Source organism: Zootoca vivipara, chromosome 7 (assembly GCF_965207765.1).
Source record: "Zootoca vivipara chromosome 7, rZooViv2.hap1.1, whole genome shotgun sequence".
NCBI classification, from domain to species: domain Eukaryota; kingdom Metazoa; phylum Chordata; class Lepidosauria; order Squamata; family Lacertidae; genus Zootoca; species Zootoca vivipara.
The window spans coordinates 42,332,709-42,353,658 of NC_142590.1; the positions used below are offsets into that span (position 1 = coordinate 42,332,709).

The following is a 20,950-nucleotide window of genomic DNA, read 5'->3' on the forward strand; positions in this document are numbered from 1 at the left end:
CCATAGGTTATAGAATTCTACCAATTTAATGTTTAATATTATGAATTCACAATCACACAGTCACAGCTTTAATCTGGAGGGGGGGGAGGAATTGCTGTTCTCTAACTGTATATAAATGCTCTACAAAAAGGGAGGCTCTTGTAGACAATTGACACGAGGACTATCACTAGCAAAACAGAAGCTTATTTTTGTCACAGTGCCTTGAACCAACTTGAGTATGACTCAATAACCAGTTCTGTTTTGTCTTACATTCATATTTACTTTAGATTCCAATTCTCGCTTGATTTTTTGGAGGGACAATAGCCCCCAATAGTTTTTGCTGATGGCTGTATAGATTCCAAGGTCACAAGTAAGGATATTGCCTCAATAGTTCAATTCGTGGAGTAAATATTAATTGTGGAATTCAAGCGAGAAGAAATGCAACATTGTCAGCATTCCAAGCTAAGTTGGGCACACAATACTGATACGCTTCTGAAGAGCAGAGTGGATTCTGAGAATTCAGCAACAATAGAAAGTCATCACTGGTCACAGGTGCTTAGTGAATTGCTCTTTTTGATAGGTTCTTTCAGATTAAATGGGTAGCAGCTGCTATATTGGATTTGCTCACTGGAATTTGTATAGAGTAGAACTTCTTTACTTTGCTCCTCTTCCCCCCTGCGAAAGAGGAGAAAAGTGATAAAAAATGTTTGTGGTTGCCTTGAATCAAAGCACTCGAGGAGTTATATAACATCTGAAGGACTCATTCAAAATGAGAATCCATGGTCAAAGGCTTCTATGCTCTCCCTCCAGCTTTCCTCTTCTTTTTAAACTGCAAGGATATTGAAAGCTTCAACTTTTAATTTGTAAACTAACCACTGTTTCCCCTCATTATATGAATTTTAGGAATTGTGATTTGTTTAAACCATGATCCCATCTGTCCTATATATTTAAAGCATTATCATATCATTTTTAACAGTCATGGCTTCCCCCAAAGAATCCTGGGAACTGTAGTTTGTTAAGTGTTCTGAGAGTTGTTAGGACACACACACACACAAACACACACATCCTGTTCTCAGAGTTCCTTGGGAACTGTAGCTCAATGTGAGGGATAGAGGTTTCCTAATAATTCTCAGGACTCTTAACAAACTGCAGTCCCCAGGATTACCGAATCTGATGGAAGCCACGGCTGTTACAAAATTAAATGATAATGCTTTAAATGAATAGTGCAGTTGGAGTCTGTGTTTAGTGGGAACAAGCCAAGACGAAACCATGAATTCATATTCTGGCTTGTTTTCATATCATAGTTTAAGCCACTGTTCCCTGAGATTGTATGTCGAGAGGAACTCAGGGTAGTGAAAAACTCTTGGGCATGAAAGAGAAGAGGGGACAGAGCAAGCGAGCCCAAGGCTCACTGTGACATTGGGCTCACTGTGACATTGTGCATCAGTTGTCCTTAAAAGCCAACTTGGTTTTTTGAAAGCCAAATTTGGTGCTCCTAACCTTTCAGTCCATATCCCAATTAAATCTGAAAAATAAGGCTTCCTTAGCCTGCCAAGAATAAGTATTTTGATTAATCTTTGAATAACTTGGCCTGTGAGATCCTCTATTGCACAGCTTGTAAAACCAAAGCCCATAGCCAAATGTTAAGCCTCCATGGCCTTGATGTTATGATTTGTTGTGGGCCTGGAGTCTTATTCTACCATCCCACCCTTCCACTTGTTTTTATATGACAACAGGTTTTTCAATCGCCTCTAACTAGGATGTGTGGGGGATTAAATCAAAACATTTCAACTTGAGTGTGCACAAATTAATTCTTAACTTAAACCAAATCTGTGGGATTGGAAGGAAGGAATGCTTTACAAATTGGTCACTGGAAATATGCACACCAGATTTCCAAGGAATTTCCATCTGCTCATAAAATTGTTCCCTTTGTGATTTTATTGCATTTATATATCCAATTAACTTTCAAGGAACGTAGTCAAGAAACGTAGTTGTTCTGGGTAAATTTTAGATAAAAGAATTAGCAACATACTTTAAAATAAGTTTTTTTTTTTTAAAAAAACCACCAATTTAGTCTTCTTGCTCTGAGAAATGTCCCATTGATTTGATTGATAGAAGAACTGGATTTTCTTTAGATATCATTCATATCCAGCAAGATATTTCCAGAACATTTAGTGTCATCATTCTATTTATTTGTTCCTAAGAAAACCTGCTAATTTGGTAGTAATATCTTGATGGTTTAACCAACAAGTTTTTATCCATCTACAAAAGAAACCCCTATTGATATTATGGGTAGAGAGTAAAATTGTCCATTCATGCCAAGTGCCTTTGTAAAGATGGGTAGAGAAGCTAAAAATATTTGCTGTATGAGTATAGGCCTTATTGAAATCTCTCTGATGGGTTTTGGACCAGATTTGTTTTATTTCATTTGGGGGGGCATATTTTCTGAAGACACAGAAAGCTGTTTTTATCATGGGCTCTGTGAAAAAATGGACTACAATGTCTGTTCCTTCCTTCCTTCCTTTATAAGGTAAAGGTAAAGGGACCCCTGACCATTAGGTCCAGTCGTGACCAACTCTGGGGTTGTGCGCTCATCTCGCATTATTGGCCGAGGGAGCCGGTGTATAGCTTCCAGGTCATGTGGCCAGCATGACAAAGCCGCTTCTGGCAAACCAGAGCAGCACATGAAAACGCCGTTTACCTTCCAGCTATAGCAGTTCCTATTTATCTACTTGCACTTTGATGTGCTTTCGAACTGCTAGGTTGGCAGGAGCTGGGACCAAGCAACGGGAGCTCACCCCGTCACAGGGATTCGAACCGCCGACCTTCTGATCAGCAAGCCCTAGGCTCAGTGGTTTAGCCCACAGCGCCACCTGGGTCCCATCCTTTATAGGCCACCCTATAACAAAATGTTCTCTGGGCAAGTTACTACATAGAATAAAAATTGTTTTTTAAAAAAAATAAAAAAGAGCAGAACAACAAACAGCAGAAAACTTGAAAAGCAGAAAAAGAAGAGTATACAGCAAATTTCGAAGGGATGCGGGGGGGGGGGGAGAGACTTGGTACTGAAATGATGGCAAATGATGAGCCTCTATGGGGAGAACATTTCACATCCAGGGTTCCACCACTTAAAAGTGCCACCACTTTCCAAACAGCCGCCCACCTCACCTGGTAGCGACACTCAGAGAAGGGCCTCAGAATAAGATCTTGCAATCTGAGTCGGTCAACTTGGTAAAATGCAATCCTTCAACCCTGGTCCCTAACTATGAAGGGCCTTAAAGGTTCAAAATCAGCTATGAATTAATGGAAGCACCCAGGGCCATTTTCAAAGGCAGCCCTGTGTTGCAGTAATCCACTTTAAATAACTGGAGTGGTTCTAACACGAATCATACCTCTTTACCACTCCAAATTACATGGTGAGGGGAAAGCAATCTCTCCAAGTGATTGCAGCATGCAAGGTGGAAGGCGCTTATCCTGCTTTCTTTCATTCGGCACTTGTGTCTTGTGGATGAAACTTTTCAGCCTCCAGTAATATTCCTCTGGAGCAAAGTGCTGCTACACTTTGTACCATCCCAAGTGGCTACAAAAGTATCGAGTGGCATCATGTGCCTACAGAGATTGCTGGTTTTATCTGTTGACGTCTGTGGTCTGTTTGCAGTCACTCAGGTCTGTCCGGCACTTACTTCCCCCACCTATACTATCATGCCGTCAAGCTAAGAAGCCTCTCACACATTTGTCTGAACAGCTTCCAAAGTTAATCTCTTTAAACTGAGCAGCAGTGGTTCAGCATGTGTTGAAATCATCACAACTACTCACAAGGGCTACTGCAACCCACTACCCACTTGCTCCAGTATTTCTGACTTTAATGGGACTGCTTCAAAGTCAATGCAGAACTCTATAATTGTAGGCCACAATTCACAGAACTTCTTTCTAATGCAGGGCAGCTGTTTACCCAAGATCTTGACATAAGGAAAATCAAACTGCATCCCAATAATCTGTTCCATGTATGGAAGCTTGTTTCACATAGCTAATTGTACACATGGCTCATGCAAACACACTGTGTGGATAGTGTTATTATACAGTTTAGTCCCTAGGTGGCACTGGGAGTACTTGAATCTGGGTGGAGTCAGAGGTTTTCTTCTCTTGTTATGTTCTTTTTCAAGAGAGAACATAAAGTTCTTGTCCATCTCCCTGGTTGTTATGTCTTCTACACTTCTATGGCAAGCACAAAATAGCAGCTTTTTCTGCTCACAGCTGCCAGGATTGTAACCCCAGCTTGTAGCTAACTGACCATTTAGCCACAATGCTATAAAAGGACTTGAGGAAGACTCGAAAGCAATTTATAACAGGACTGTTTTTAAGTAAGTGGGTTGTGGATTGAAATCTTAGTTTGTTATTTATTTATTCCTCTTCAGAAACCTTTCTCTGGGCGTCACCATCAAATGACTACAGGTGAAATGGCCTTTTATTAATGGTGGTGTGCAGAGAAGTTATATGAAGTGTTGTGTGCTAATATTAGAAGTAGACGTTTGACTGGAAATGCAAGTTGAATTCAACACCAACAAGACTTCTGGTCGAGTCAATAAATGAAAAACATTAGTGGACCATACACAGGCTAGAAAAGGCAGGAAAGCAAGCGGCTGGAGGTTATTACCAAAATATCCTGGCATGAAGCAATAAATAGAAAAATACTAGCAACAGGATTGCTAGAATCTAGGCCAAATGCCACCCATAGTTTCAGCTATAATCTGCAGCAGTTGCCAAATCTATTGGAATGAGAGGGGGACAGGGTGTTGTTCAGCCATTGGGAAGTATGTGAATGAATGGCAGAGATACCATCTCAGGCAGCTGGCACGGTGATAAAGCACTACCAATCAAACAAGCAAACTTTCAATGAAAAAACCATACACACCAAGGAGGATGTTTCCTGAGTGACATAATATGCTCTGGGGAAGGACACCGCAAGTGGTTTTCATTTTCTCAGAGTTTCATTTATTGCATAATGGGGTTTTCTTGACGGTAAGAGAAATGAAATGGCTTTATTTCAGGGGCAAAGATTATGAAACTTGGTTCCTGCGAAACAGTGGGAGCTATTTCTCCTTTCCTCTTCTTCTTCTTCTTCTTCTTCTTCTTCTTCTTCTTCTTCTTCTTCTTCTTCTTCTTCTTCTTCTTCTTCTTCTTCTTCTTCTTCTTCTTCTTCTGTTTTAAGTATTCCCAATAAATATAACTTCCTTCCAAAATGAGTGTAGTCCTCAAATAGCACAAATTTTGAAGAGGAGGCTAAGATGATTGTGGGACGGTGGCTGCGCACTACAGTCGATGGACTGCAGCCAGTTCTTGGGTCATTCTTTCTCCAGCTCCTTCCCTTTGACCTTACCGCCTTGGGTGACCCTGCTGGGAGTATGAGATTCCCGATGGCTTTGCTCACAAGGGTCATAGGAACATGCAAGCCCACTCACTGCAACAAGGTGATGATCCAGCGAGCGGTTCGCACGTGCCAATTCTATGGCATGTGCGAAACAGCTAAGAAGAACCCACTGAATTCTCACCCAATTTAAGTAGGAATTTAGGAGAAATTTGGAAAGGGGCCCCAGAACAGGGGTGGGTGGGATAATACCGGTAGATAAAAATTCAAAGGGGAAAAGGAAAAGATTCCAAATGGAAGTGGGGAAGGAAAAACAACCCCACTTGAAAGAAGCCTCAGTTTGTGAACTCTGAAGAGAAGGAAGACAGAATAAAATGAAAACCAAACAAAATACTGGTCCAGACTGTTTAAAAGCTGGTATAGCCAGGAGCCATGATTTCCTGGCAGTGGGTGGTAAGATACCTTAGGCAAAGACAGTATCAATGCCTGAGCTGAGGCAGCTTGGCCTTTTCTGATGACAAGTTGCTGCATTCCTCCTGTTGCCTGTGCCATTTTGTGACCTTTTAATATACAGTGGTACCCCTGGTTGCGGACACGATCCATTCCGGGGTGCTATTCGCACCCTGGAAAATCTGCAACCAGAGCGGTGCTTCTGCGCCTGCGCAAAGCACGATAGAGCACTTCTGTGCATGCGTGAAGCGCGATAGAGCACTTCTGCACATGCGTGAAGCACACAGAACACTTCTGTGCGTGCGGCAAAACCCAGAAGTAAACACTTCTGGGTTTGCCGCATTTGCAAGCTGAAAAGACTCAACCTGAAGCGGACACAACATGAGGTATTATTGTATATAGATAAATATGTATATATGTATATATCTCACAAATGAATGTTAGATGAAATATTAAAAAACTACATTACTGCTACATGTTTCAAGCCTAAGCTTAACCCATATGAGTGAAGTGCCAATGATTGCAACAAATATCTCCACTTCCTCTACTGAGACATTTGAGTCCTAAGATAAAATGAAGAAGATTAAACATCTCACAGTTTATGTGGTTCTCCTCAGTATGGTAGGGTGACAGATCAGAGACATATTGCCATTGAATATATTAAGGTATTGTTTCTTAATACTACTACTACTGCATCATCATCACATATGTTAGTGTCTCCTAAATGCAAGCCACAAGACCCTAAGTATATTATATATGCCTTCCTTTCTACACTGCTGGAGTGTGGCAGTTTCAGGTGACGAGATGTACTGTACAGTACAAGCATTTGTCACCAAAACCTTAACAATTGCAGCCAAATACTTGGGAGGGGGATATAAAATGGCAAATAATTATGTATGTTGCAAGCTTTTCCATACTTACATGATTTGCATACAACAAGACAGATGCCTTTGTGGTCAGAGGATGAAAGATGTAGAATTCTTGAATTGACAAATATTCCCATTGTGGAATTTATGGAAATCTATAAAGTGATATTAGCTCATGTTTGGCATTGCTTCTGATGCAGTAGCAGAATGATGGCACAAGACCCAAAGCTGCCATGTTATATGTTTTGTACTATTATCAAAAATTAATGAAACTAAAATGAAACTGTATTTCTTCAAACATAAGACCATCATAGGCTTGGAAGGAATTATATGGTTATGTCAATCTAACCTCTTTCTCCCAAAGAGAAACCGGAAGCATCCTTACTGAGAATCCTGCTGGGAAAGTTCAGTCGGTAGAGCATGAGGCTCTTAATCTCAGGATCATGGGTTCAAGCCCCACGCTGGGCAAAAGATTCCTGCATTGCAGGGGATTGGACTTAATGACCTTTGTGGTCCCTTCCAACTCTACAACTATATGATTCTAAGAACAAGGAGATCCTACTTGTTCTTCTCCACTCTGTAGCTCCGTCATCCCTCCCCGTGCTCTGGAAGATTCCTCCAACCCTCTAGAACAGATTTTGTAGGCACACAGAGGGCTGCAGTGGGGAGGTAAGGGGAGTCCGTTGCTCAAACTAGTTGGTTTTCCAAAAATTCCAAAGAAAAGGATTTCACTGTAGCAGTTTATTCATTCTTCAGCTTTAGGGTCTCATTCACTTCCCCAGATCAGGTTTGTTTGCCCAGGACAGGCTTGCTGGTGTCTGACTTCTGTGCTCAGAATAAAATAAGGAGGCAGATCCACAATTTTTGTGGCTCTTGATCTTCCTTCCCATGGAAGGCACAGCATAAGACTTCAGCCACCTTTGCACCGCCAATATTTGCACCACCAATATTGCATATTGTGTACTATATGTTGTCCCTAATAGTGGCATTGTGTGAATTAAGTTCAACCCAGTTGTTTTAGATCTTGATTTTTCTAGCACAGCCACAAATCACCTCTTGATAAGCTTGTTTTGCATCTCCAGAGCAAACATCAACACACCCTTCAGAGGCTCCTCTGCAACAGCCACACCTGCTATCCATTTTTTTGACCCTGTGCCACCACCATCATCTTCAGTGCCTCCTCAGTCCAGTGAAGAAGACAGTCTTCCTCCACATCTTCTACTGCCAGACAGCATCAGTCAGCTGGAAGAGTTTGGGCGGCAGAAGAAGTGGCACAAGAAGCAGTATAAAAACCATCGCCAAAGACAATTCAATGACCTCTGGGTTCGGATAGAAGATGGGTGAGTTTGCAAAGGCTTGCTCAGGGATTTCCAACATCTGAAGCACTTGTCTGACAGCATTTCCAGATGGTGCTTTTTCCTGCCGTAGTGCAGAAGTAGGGATTAAAGTTGATCAGACCTTTTAAGTGATTATGAGTGAAATCAGGGTACAGAGAAAACCAGCAATCAGGGGAAAGAGAAGGAGAAAGATAAGATTATGGGTTTTCAACTAAGAATAAATAGCATTGTTCAGTTGCTCTGCAGAGATAACTGGTTTTGTGGACAAGCCCTATGTTATGAAAGATAATCTTTGACCTCTCTTCCCAATTTCTATTGACTGAGTTTTGCCCTCATGTTTCATCAATTTAAGAGAGAACATTTTCCTTGGCATCCTTTCCTCCCCCACAGTGTGTGTGCTTTCTATATATGTGGGAGGCAAAGCAAGCTGTATTTGAATGGGAAATAATAGTACCAAGAATGGCATTTATGTGGCACGCTGACAATGGATACTCAGTCCCGAAAGACAGCAAAACATAAGCAACTATCAGCTTCTTTTAGATGTGACAGCTCTTTCAGCCTCAATGTTAACAGTGTAAGTGAGAGAAAGCGAGGAGGAGAAACACTCCACCCCAATGGTGAAGGCAGTCGAGTGCAATAAAATGCACTAATTATAGCCATTGCTAGCAATCCTTATCAATTGTGCTGGAATTTCAAGCACTTGCCCTTTTCTTGTAGGCAATGTAGTGATGCAAAACAGAATGCTGTCAGTCACAATGACATTTAATTTCATTTAACTGCCCCTGAAATGAATAAATGCCAATTGTTTCCATTGCATTTCAATGCAGTACCAAAATATAGCGCCTATGTTAATGAATGGAGAGGCTGCATTTCTTCAGAAGAGGCATAGGTGCTTTTTTTAATGTATATAGATTTAAATGTTGCTTAGTATAATAAAACTCTCTTAAGTGGTATACATGACAACAGTAGAAATAAAGAATAAGAATCAGATGTATTATTATTGGCCATCTAACCTTCCCCCACAGAGGTCTTGAGACACCCACAAGTTTGGTAAACTAAGATCATATTTAAAAGGTTGGAAATGGCACAAAGGGATAAAAGATGGGAGCCAATTATGCAAAAATGGAAGATATTGTGTGAGTGGCATTGGAGCTGAGACATGCCATTTTTTGTCAGGCAGCCAATTAGGGGCAAGGTGGTGGTGGTCAGGGGAGCCATTCAGCTCGGTATATTGCAGACCAAAACATGGCTCAGAATCTCAGCTACGTAAGTGTTCATTAAATAAAAGATGTATTCAAATTATGCCGCACCCTATTTTGGTTACCTTATTTTGCTTTTGGGTGCTGTGATTTAATTTTTTTCTTATGGCCAGGGGCCTCAAATGCTGGAAGTGGGTCAGGCTTCTCTGGACCTCTGGGAGAGTCTGATTATGCCATCTGAATTGTATCTGCCTTTGGAAGCCATCTTGAAACTTTGTTAACCTTGAGAATGCTCAGCCACAGTTCATAGGCTAACACTGACTTCAAAGGCTTTAGAAACTGTTGACTGGTGTAATATAGTCCTTCCCAACCTGGTGCCCTCCTGCTGCTTTGTACGGTTTGGAACATGGCTTTCCCATTTTCCTGATCTGACGAGGTGTCTCTTCAGTTCAAAACAGGTTGCTACATGTCTTGTATTTACAAGCTTTTATATTTTCAAGCCTTTCCACCTACAGAAGTCTGAAAGAATACCATAAAAATTATCCTTCCCTATGAGTAGCATGAGAATGCTGTCCACGCTCAGAGCATTACCTGATATTGAATTACAGTGGTACCTCAACTTACGAACGACTCGACAACTGATATTTTTTTTATAATCTATTTTTATTAATTTTCCAATTATAAACAATTATATCTCATTCATTATTTCAAATTATACAAATACATATCAATCAAACCGAATGTTATGCCAAATCATCTAAAAATTTTCAGAGTTCCCATGCTTCAAGAAATTGGGGATTCCTCGCAGCTGCTCACTGTCGTCTTTTTCTAAAGTCCAAATCATCACTCAAAGTCTATTATAGTCCCGATCTTTCCCTTACAGTCACAAAGATGTTTTCCTCTCATCCGATTTTTCCCCAGCTGCTGAGATAAGTATCAAACGAGATTTCACATATGTTCTTTCTCCTGTGTGAGTTAATCAGTCCGGCCTCCCCATAAATCTTCTTGGTCTGGAGCGTCCCTGTTGCGTCGTTCTTTCAGCACGAAGCAGCGCCATCTTAGAAAACTCAGATCGCTTTCGTTTTCTTCCCATAACTATGTAAATTAACGATCTTTATAAAATTTACAGCTTTTCCAGGCAGGAGATCCAGCTGTCACATTATGCATAGATTCTTGATAAATTAGTGGCTCTCCTTGCCCTATAGATGAACTTAGCTTCAGGTCGCTGTTCAAATTCAAAGTGCGTCACACCCCATAAATCCTCCGAACGCTTTCCAGGCACTCCTTATCCAGTTAGAGGGGGGCTTCTCTCATCAGCAATTTTACGTCTTCAAAAAATATACTCAGTATCAACAGTTTATAAAGTTCAGCTCACACAGATGTCTTTTATTTCTCGTTCGTTCCAAACAAGCCAGAACATCACGTCCGGGAAGGTATGTAGGTAACTCATAGAGTATATGCAAAAAATAAAAAAGACTTGCTTCCCTTATCGTTCCGTCCCCATCAATCCTTCTTCAAGATAAAATACAGCCTTTGACTCCTCACCCTCAGCAGCGCAAATTCCTCGGCAGTAAACAGAGCTTCTGCCCCTCCTTCTGAAGCATGTCCATGAATTTAAAACCTAATTATCTTCTTTAATCATGGAGATCCCCGCTGTGCAGTTTGGCGTCCGGGAGTTCCGACATTCCTCATGAGTGCTTTCAGCCCAAGCCTCCCCCCACTCCTTAAACAATCGGAGTGGTTTTGGTGGCATCGCGGGCCAGCGGCCCCTCTCCGTAACCCCCGGAGAGGTAGGGGGTTGCCATTTACTCCCCTAGCAACCGCCAAATTCCTCATGAAGGTCGGAGGGATGGAAAACAGGTCAGCCATTCCTGCAGGCGGAAACCGGAACCCGACAACCGAATTTTTTGACTTACGAATGGGGTTAATGGTCGCGCGCTTACAAATGTCTTGACATCCAGAAAAAAACCGTGGCAGTTTTAGATAGGGATTTTTCAACTTACGAATTTTTAGATAGGGTTGCTTCGAATTTTTCCGTTTTCAATGCATTCCTATGGGAAATCGCGTTTCCAATGGCGTTTTTCGACTTATGAATTTTTCGACTTACAAAGGTGTCTTCGGAACGGATTAAATTCGTAAGTCGAGGCACCACTGTAATGTGAAAGAGACTGGATTTTGTGACAGGATTTGGATGGGCTTCCCCAAGCATTAGCAACCATCCTTTGCTGCATCGCGGTAGAATATGATAGGCTATCAGGTTGCAATTTATCTCACAGCATGTCTAAAAATAGCAGACTCTGTTGTTTAAGAGTGTTGTGCTTGCTCTCACCTTAGAATTTATAACGGACTTCGCTTTGTTTGAATAGTTGAATGAAACTTCAGTTTCGGGTGGCCATTGGTTTTATTCCAAATTAATATATCTGGAATAAACATCACACCCGGGTTTCGTTCTCACAGTCATGAAGATGCCATTTGAAAAAGAAAGGAAGCCTAATACTTTTATCGTTCTTCAAGCAACCCAGTTGAGTGAGGGAAAGGGGCATCGCCAAGTGCTCAAGGTAGCCAAGCTGCATTATGTAATCTTGTGAGGAATCTCTAAATTACGTTCACATGTATTTCTTCTTCCGCATCTGGCAAGAAGCTCCAGGCATAAATCAGCTAATAGAGGAGGCTCACATCCACCTTTCTGCTGTATCAGCAGAGCCTTGCCCAAGCCCGCGAGTCTGCACCTGTGCAACTGGTCCAACATCTGCTCTTGACATCCCCAGCTTCCTGATAAATATGATAAATGCAGGCAAGACGTGCAAGTAAAATAACGGCACAGCATAACTCAACAGTGTCTGTGAGGAATAAGTAAATCTCCCCACTCATTGTTTCGGCCAGCATCCTCTCCTTCCCTTGCTGGCTTTAGTAGAGCTTTTTGGATTAGTTGTCTGGTCAGAGTGTGCAGGATATATTAATTGAACCTTCTGAACATGTGTTCTTTATGCATTTTCATATGATCAGCCAGCTAGGAGAGGAAGCCATTTTTTTAAAAAAAAAAAAAAAATCTCGCAGGGGTTCAAGTCCTGCTACTTAGGCTTTGCATTATTAAAAATAGAGGCAAGGAATTTAGCACTCACGCCCATAGCATGACTTTATATTCAGCCTGCATAGCAAATTTTCATGCTCCTTTAATATTTCTCTCTTTAGCCTATTTGACATCACACAGGAAAGAGTGGAATAAGTAGGATTACTTTTTTCCATCTGAGTTTACAATAGAACATGAAAATAAGGCACCTGTGAGCAAGTTGTGGCTCGGGGTCCACCTGCAGCCCCCAGAGGCTTTCACTGAGGGCCACATGGGTGCCCAAACTGCCAACCACCACCAATTTTGCTGCCTCACTGCTAATCTTGCATTCCTCCAAGACTGCATGCCATCCTTCTCATGTCAACTGCACTCCTCACACTCCACCATAATCCACTTGGCAAGCTGTGGACAGTGTGATTGTAATGAGGATGATGTGCAGGGAGGAGTCTTCCCCAAGCTGCTCTCCAGGGGCTTTTCTTATAATGGTCCCCTCTTTAAGGAGCTCATTGCCCGGGATTACCAGGCTGACTCATTTCTGAGTTTATGGAAGATGGTTATAATCTTTATATTGGTGTAGGCTAATTTATGCTTGATCAAATTCATTTATAGACCTCTCCAGGATTTTTTAAAAATGTGTTTGAATGTGTATTCTATATGGGGTTTTTTAATTGCATGGATGGCGAACACCTGGTCCTCTCCCCCGCCCCCCAACAGCCCCAGGCAGCATTCCTGCCCATAGACAGGCAAGAAAGAATCTGTAGTCTGGCAACATCTGGAGGGCCACAGGTTTTATAATAAAACCCCTGTTTTATTATATAGACTTCCATTTTAATTGACTGTAAGTCACTATACGAACCCTGTGGGCTGGGAATACAGACTATAATTCTTAAAATAAAAGCCATTGAATCTGTTGTCAAACCACAGATGAGGTGTTTGGCTCTGATCGTTGGGGTTTACAGACAGAAAGTAAGAGCGCCCATAAGTCCTTTCCATTGAAATTCTGTGTCAGGACACAGTGCGGTCAGGAAACCCTTGCTGAACCCAAGTTCTGAAGTCTGGATGAGTTCATCTCTCATAAGCTCTCAGTTTCTGGGCTCCAAGATCAGGTTCAGCAGCCTTTTAAAGAGAGTCATTCCCTGCCAGGCTTAAGAGTGCTAGCATGTTCATGAGGGTGCTTTGCCTATTGACCAGCTATAGCATGTAAAAAGCTAGATTGTTACATGGCCTTTTCAGCTTCTAGAAAGGTTCGTGATCACATAATAGATAAATACCATTTATTTATCTCTTTTTAAAGTTTTAATTCTACCCTTCCTCTGGAGTTCAGGATGGTGGACAATATCCTTCCCCACCTTTTATCCTCAATACAACCTGAGGAGGCTGTGAGAGCCTGACTTGCACAAGGTCACTCAGTAAGCTTCTTGTGATGATTTGGAGCTCAGCTTCTTATATTGATGCTAACTAATACATACCATGTTGGGCCACGAGGAAGATGTGTGAGGCATTTCCAGACTTCCTCTGCAGGTGATCTTTATATCTAGGGAGAGTCCTGGAAACTTCTGCAGGCAAAACGGATACTCTACCACTGAGCTATGGCCTTTCCATGTGTTTGGTAGCAATTCTCTGCTCTATGTGTCCAATTTACAAGGCCACTATCTTTTTAAAACATTTAGTATAAATTAAACAGGCCAGGCAAACAATGACTACACAACCACCATCTCCTGTGAGCTGATATACTGCTAATTTTGTGGGCCTGCAAAAGTGTCCTTCAAAAGCACAAACAAGCACTTGTAGTTCGCTGCCTGAGAAGAGCATGTTTACACTATGCTTGGCCACATGTTCATTGAGCACCTCAAAGGAAGGGTAGCCTCTGCATATGATCCATGCACATGTTTATCACTGGTGATGAAAAACTGTGGGTGGCAGATGAGCTCCAGGAGACCACTTGTTAGCAGATGTTCTGGTGGATCTTTTATGAATAGGAGCCACTCCATTTACATATTCCATAGCCGTAGCTTTCACGTGCCAGATGTTCCTTAAAACTAGTTCTGAAAAGTCTTAATATAGTTTAGCATCTAGTTTGTATGTGTAGAAGGCTAACGACTGGCTATCCTAGAATCATAGAATCATAGAATCATAGAGTTGGAAGAGACCACAAGGGCCATCCAGTCCAACCCCCTGCCAAGCAGGAAACACCATCAAAGCATTCCTGACAGATGGCTGTCAAGCCTCTGCTTAAAGACCTCCAAAGAAGGAGACTCCACCACACTCCTTGGCAGCAAATTCCACTGCCGAACAGCTCTTACTGTCAGGAAGTTCTTCCTAATGTTTAGGTGGAATTTTCTTTCTTGTAGTTTGAATCCGTTGCTCCGTGTCCGCTTCTCTGGAGCAGCAGAAAACAACCTTTCTCCCTCCTTTATATGACATCCTTTTATATATTTGAACATGGTTATCATATCACCCCTTAACCTTCTCTTCTCCAGGCTAAACATACCCAGCTCCCTAAGCCGTTCCTCATAAGGCATCGTTTCCAGGCCTTTGACCATTTTGGTTGCCCTCTTCTGGACACGTTCCAGCTTATCAGTATCCTTCTTGAACTGTGGTGCCCAGAACTGGACACAATACTCCAGGTGAGGTCTGACCAGAGCAGAATACAGTGGTACTATTACTTCCCTTGATCTAGATGCTATACTCCTATTGATGCAGCCCAGAATTGCATTGGCTTTTTTAGCTGCTGCATCACACTGCTGACTCATGTCAAGTTTGTGGTCAACCAAAACTCCTAGATCCTTTTCACATGTACTGCTCTCAAGCCAGGTGTCTCCCATCCTGTACCTGTGCCTTTCATTTTTTTTGCCCAAGTGTAGTACTTTACATTTCTCCTTGTTAAAATTCATCTTGTTTGCTTTGGCCCAGTTGTCTAATCTGTTAAGGTCATCTGAAGTGTGATCCTGTCCTCTGGGGTGTTAGCCACCCCTCCCAACTTGGTGTCATCTGCAAACTTGCTCAGGATTCCCTCAAGCCCATCATCCAAGTCATTGATAAAGATGTTGAACAAGACTGGGCCCAAGACAGAACCCTGTGGCACCCCACTAGTCACTACTCTCCAGGATGAGGAGGAGCCATTGATGAGCACCCTTTGGGTTCGGTCAGTAAGCCAGCTACAAATCCACTGAATGGTAGCATTGTCTAGCCCACATTTTACCAGCTTCTTTACAAGAATATCATGGGGCACCTTGTCAAAGGCCTTGCTGAAATCAAGATAGGCTACATCCACAGCGTTCCCTTCATCTACCAGGCTTGTAATTCTGTCAAAAAATGAGATCAGATTAGTCTGACATGACTTATTTTTCAGGAACCCATGCTGACTTTTAGTGATCACAGAGTTTCTTTCTAGGTGCTCACAGACTGTTTGCTTAATGATCTGCTCTAGAATCTTTCCTGGTATTGATGTCAGGCTGACTGGGCGGTAATTGTTTGGGTCCTCTCTTTTCCCCTTTTTGAAAATAGGGACAATATTTGCCCTCCTCCAGTCTGCTGGAACTTCGCCTGTTCTCCAGGAATTTTCAAAGATTATTGCCAGTGGTTCTGAAATCACCTCTGCCAGTTCTTTTAATACTCTTGGATGTAGTTCATCTGGCCCTGGAGACTTGAATACATCTAAACTAGCCAAGTATTCTTGTACTACCTCCTTACTTATTCTGGGCTGTGTTTCCCCTGCTGAATCATCTGCTCCATATTCTTCAGGTCGGGCGTTGTTTTCTTTCTTGGAGAAGACTGAGGCAAAGAAGGCATTGAGGAGTTCTGCCCTTTCTCTGTCCCCTGTTTGCATTTCACCATCTTCTCCTCTGAGTGACCCCACTGTTTCCTTGTTTTTCCTTTTGCTACGGACATACCCATAAAAGCCCTTTTTGTTGCTTTTAACCTCTCTGGCGAGCCTGAGTTCATTCTGTGCTTTAGCTTTTCTGACTTTGTCTCTACACGTGCTGGCTATATGTTTGAATTCCTCTCTGGAGATTTCCCCCCTTTTCCATTTTTTGTACATATCCCTTTTAAATCTTAACTCAGTCAAAAGTTCTTTAGATAGCCAGCCTGGCTTCTTTAGGCACCTTCCATGTTTCCGTCTCATTGGTATTGCCTGAAGTTGTGCTTTTAATATCTCCCTTTTAACAAACTCCCAACCATCATGAACTCCCTTCCCTTTTAGTATTACTGTCCATGGGATTTCACCCAGCGTTTCCCTAAGTTTTCTGAAGTCGGCTTTCTTAAAGTCTAGAATTTGGACCTTAGTATGCTTGGTTGCTCCTTTCCGCTGGATAATAAACTCCAGAAGAGCATGGTCACTCCCACCTAATGATCCTGCCACTTCTACCCCACTAACCAAGTCATCACTATTGGTTAGGACCAGATCTAAAATGGCTGATCCTCTTGTTGCTTCTCCCACTTTCTGGACAATGAAGTTGTCTGCAAGGCCAGTGAGGAATCTGTTCGACCTTATGCTCTTGGCTGAGTTTGACATCCAACAAATATCAGGATAGTTGAAATCCCCCATTACTACTATCTCACTTCCTTTGGAATGCTTGGCCATCTGTTCCAGGAAGGCATCATCTGTGTCCTCAGTTTGGCTTGGGGATCTATAGTAAACTCCCACAATGAGGTCACTGTTGTTTTTCTCTCCCTTAATTTTGACCCAGATACTCTCAATTTGGCTTTGAAGTTTTAAATCCTGGATCTCTTCACAGGTATACATATCCTGCTCCACTATAAAACACAAGAGAAAAACATCCACTTCAACAAAGGTCAACACAAATTAAATACAGGGGTAGGAATCCTAATTTAAGAGTAAGCTTAATAATAATTTTTAAAATTATCTAGGCTCATTCCTGTTATCTATAATGTATATGCAGCAAGTTTTGTCCTGCCACTGAATTCCCTGCTGTGAGATTGTTTGTCAAACCCTTGAAAGTTTGCAGTACATATAGATGCATTTTTTTATTCCCCCCCCCAGAAGTATTAATTCAGGCCTCAAGGTAGATTGTGACCAAAATAGAAAAAGAATTACAGTATTTAAGAAGCATAGACCCAAAAGGTTGTCAAGTTTCACCCTGCTAATGGACACAGCATGTTGGAGGGTATGTACTGTACTGCTTCTCCAATGCATTTCTAATTCATGGATAAGAGCAGAGGCAAATTTAGGGCAGTGCAACCAGTTCTGCTGCACTGGGTGCTGAGCAAAGGGGGCACCACAGGGGAGGCAGAGAATTGAGCAGAACAGAGGGTGAGAGGTGGGGGTGCGAATGTTGGTCTCTCACAGGGCACCACTGAAATTTGAAAAAAACCAAAGTCCACCCCTGATGAGAGAGGAAAGTGTCAGTGTATGCTGTAACCTGGCTGTCAAATTGGACGTTAGCTGTGGCTAAAGAAGAAACCTCTTGCACAATATTAATAGGAAAATTGTAGGAAAGGGATTGTACTCAGAACACTACAGGTTGCAAGATAACCTAGATGGCTAGCACTAATCAGTCAGAGCTCGTTTCCTTTTCAAGTTGGAGTTGGAGTAATCTATTGGGTATTTTAACCTTCATGTTGAATGGCTAGTATTAGGGGCTTATCCACACTAGCCGTTTGCCACACTCTTTCCAGGTAAAAGTCTGTGCTTGGATGCTCTGTGTCGAAGCATTGGGGGGGGGGGGTTGCCTGGCAAAAACCCCACTCTTTGAAGCTGAATCAGAGCAAACATCAATTAGCATCTTCTGTGGATTGACGTTTGCTCCAACTGAGCTCTAAAAGAGTGGGCTTTCGTGAGAAAAGGGGCTCAGACATAGAGCTTTAAATCATGGACCATGCCTGGAAAGAGCAGGGGAAAGTTAAGAATGGATAAGCCCTAAGACTGTAATGTCATATTGTTAGAAGGCAGCTTTTCATGTCTGAAAGATCAAGAAATGTCACCGCTTGTGTAAGCCCAGAAACAGCAAGCAGGCCTTTTTATGAGGCAGCATTACCATCCATGCTTTGCGTCTATTATTGAATTCATTCTTCCTCGGTTGTCTGTGAAGAGCTGGCAAAATAAACGGCACACACAGAAAGGCTTGTCTCAGCCCAGGGACTTGGATGAAAAATGGGGTGGGTTCTTCAAGGGAGGCTGTGTCGACTGTGGTGGTAAGTCATGGTATGGAATTATGAAGGTATGTTCCCAAAATATTACAAAAGCATCAAAGCATTTCTGAGGTAGTGGGGAGGAGGGCAAAAGGAAGAGTTAATGTTGTCATCTCCTGCCCGAGGACCACACAGACACTTCGTGAGAATCTGTGCCATTTTCCAGCTATATAACCTTGAACAGTTATATTCTAACTTTAGGGTGGTGGGTGTTTTCCCCCCTTCTTAGAGAATGATATATCGTTTCCTGACAGACTGGTTTTAATAAGGATGAAATTCTTGTTGTTGCCAAATCAGAAAGGACTCTCACATCTTTAAATCATTAGGTTGAGGATGGAGTAATCACTCCAAGGGCGTGCTTCAAAGGTTATTGGATTTTACAAGGCATTCTCCCCTCTGCAGTTGTCTAAGAATTAACCTCAGCACCACCTCTGATTATTCTCGGTGGACACCACCTTTCAAACATACAGTACTTCCCTGAGATGAACAACCAGGGGCAGCTGGAAATCTGCAGAACCAAAACACAGCATTGGGGGGGGGGAGAAGCTGGGGAGCTCTGGGTTGGCGGTGGTTACAGCATCCCACAGGTGACAGCATCCCACACACCTGAAGAGCCACCACCAAGATGGAGCTCCTTCAGCCTCCCACACCATTCCCATGCAGTAAACACTGCACACCCCATTTTTCCAGGGTAGGTACTCTGGATACTGCTGCAAGGGGTATCACTGACAGCTCGCCACCACCCAGGCAACAAATCAACCTATTTGCCTGCCTGCACAATTCATAAGACATGTTATTCCCTAAGTACCAATTGTGTTCAATAGTTTGTGTGGATGGCTAGGCTATGTGCAATTTCAAAAAATTGTGAGAATTCCTTTGAAATCTGGCACATTGAGGATTTTGATTACTTTCATGTGATACAATACCATTGATGAAATTCATGATTATCTGATAATATTACAGTGACCTCTTCCAAAGGAGAAACACAAATTAGTTGTTCTCCAGCCTTAAACAACAAGAACTAATACAAAAGCAACATAGAGAGTATTCTGATAGAATTGGCTCCACATCTGGTCAGGTCTTTTTTTAAAAAAAAAACACACAAAAACAAACCATGATGACTTTTGTTTTGGAAATAAATAGGAAGCACATGCAGAAAATTGTATGAATAAAACCCCAAATTCAAATCAGCTTCATTATATGGCATATTTACACAGAACCATGAATCACCATTGCAATTTATCAGTCCCTTTTCCTTTCAATTACAAATTTATCCCCCAAGGAAAACTTGCTGCATGCTGACAAGTAATCCCCATGGTAAGCACACTTCCATCAGTTATGTGAAATAAGGCCACGGTTTCAAAGTTCATCCAAGTGTATTTAGGTTTATTAATGCTCATTTCAATATATATGCCCAAACACCAGAGTTGGAAACAGGATTTTATGTGTCTAGTCTGTTGTTTATGGATTAGGTCCTTTGCCCCACTATTTGCATAGCAATTGAATATGAGTTTTGTCATATGGAAAATTGTACCTTCTCAGGACAATAGAGGGGGAGGAGATTTGGGCCTTTGGCACTGAATATCACCAGCAACATTTTTAAAAACCCAAAGACAGGTATATGCATGGAATTCAATGTAACCTTGTAACCTTGCCCTTCTGTGTTTTTTTCCTAGCACAACCACTGTGCCTTCTCACATCAGGATAACCAACAGCTACATCTCAGTCAACCCTTCTGTTTGGTTTTCAAAGCCTCTGGACCAGCAGCCCCAGCCAGACCTTGCGTTCCGTCGTCATCTCAAAAGCTCAGCCACAGGCAGCAACATGGCATCACTCTTAACTCTTTCTGTCTGTGTAGCAACGACATCTCTGCTGTTGAATCTGCTCAATCCTTCCTGACAAAACAAGGATTTGTAAGTGCAATATCCAGAAAAGAGAAGAAGGATTGTGTATGTTCTCAATGAACTTTCACCTGGGCCTCCAGAGCAAATGAATGGAAGAAGGACCTCTAACTGGTATATGTTTCTCTTGCCCAGATACAATTTTGAAACTCTAAAGCTTTATTTTGTACACTGACTTAACATCTTCTTTTTGTAGAAGGATCTTTATTTCCCATGCTGCTATGGGGTTTTGTAAAATATATGTGTTCATATATATAAAAGAAGAAGAAAAATAGTGTATTTATTCAATTGGTAAATTTATTTTTATTGCTGCAAAAATGTTAACAAACTTGTTAACCCCAAAGTGAAAAAAATATAAATTAAAAATTGCTATATTCCTTTTCAATCAGCAACAATAATAGTTGAATTCATATTCTGGTAAGATAGCACAATATTGCAGACTTTCTAATACAAATTCTTCTCCCGAATCGCTTTTGGGGAGGGCTTCTTAAATCAGCTTTCCATTCAAATTCCTAGTAGTAATGGTGGTGGTGGGACCCAACGTTACTTTCACATATGTCTACAGCAAGAATAGGAACCATGGCCACAATGAGGGCTATTTAAGAAAAATCCCCTGAGCCAAAGATTAGG

General features: G+C 41.9%; 1 protein-coding gene across 1 annotated transcript in view; it reads left to right on the forward strand.

Moving 5' to 3' along the window:
• Positions 1-20,603, forward strand: part of TRABD2B (TraB domain containing 2B) — a 254,974-nt gene extending 234,371 nt beyond the window's left edge. Inside the window, exons 6-7 of the mRNA XM_035121644.3 lie at positions 7,743-8,000; positions 20,096-20,603. Coding sequence (XP_034977535.2) covers positions 7,743-8,000; positions 20,096-20,318 — 481 coding nt within the window. The 3' untranslated portion in view covers positions 20,319-20,603. The remainder of the gene's footprint in view (positions 1-7,742; positions 8,001-20,095) is intronic.
• The last annotated feature ends 347 nt before the right edge of the window (positions 20,604-20,950 follow it).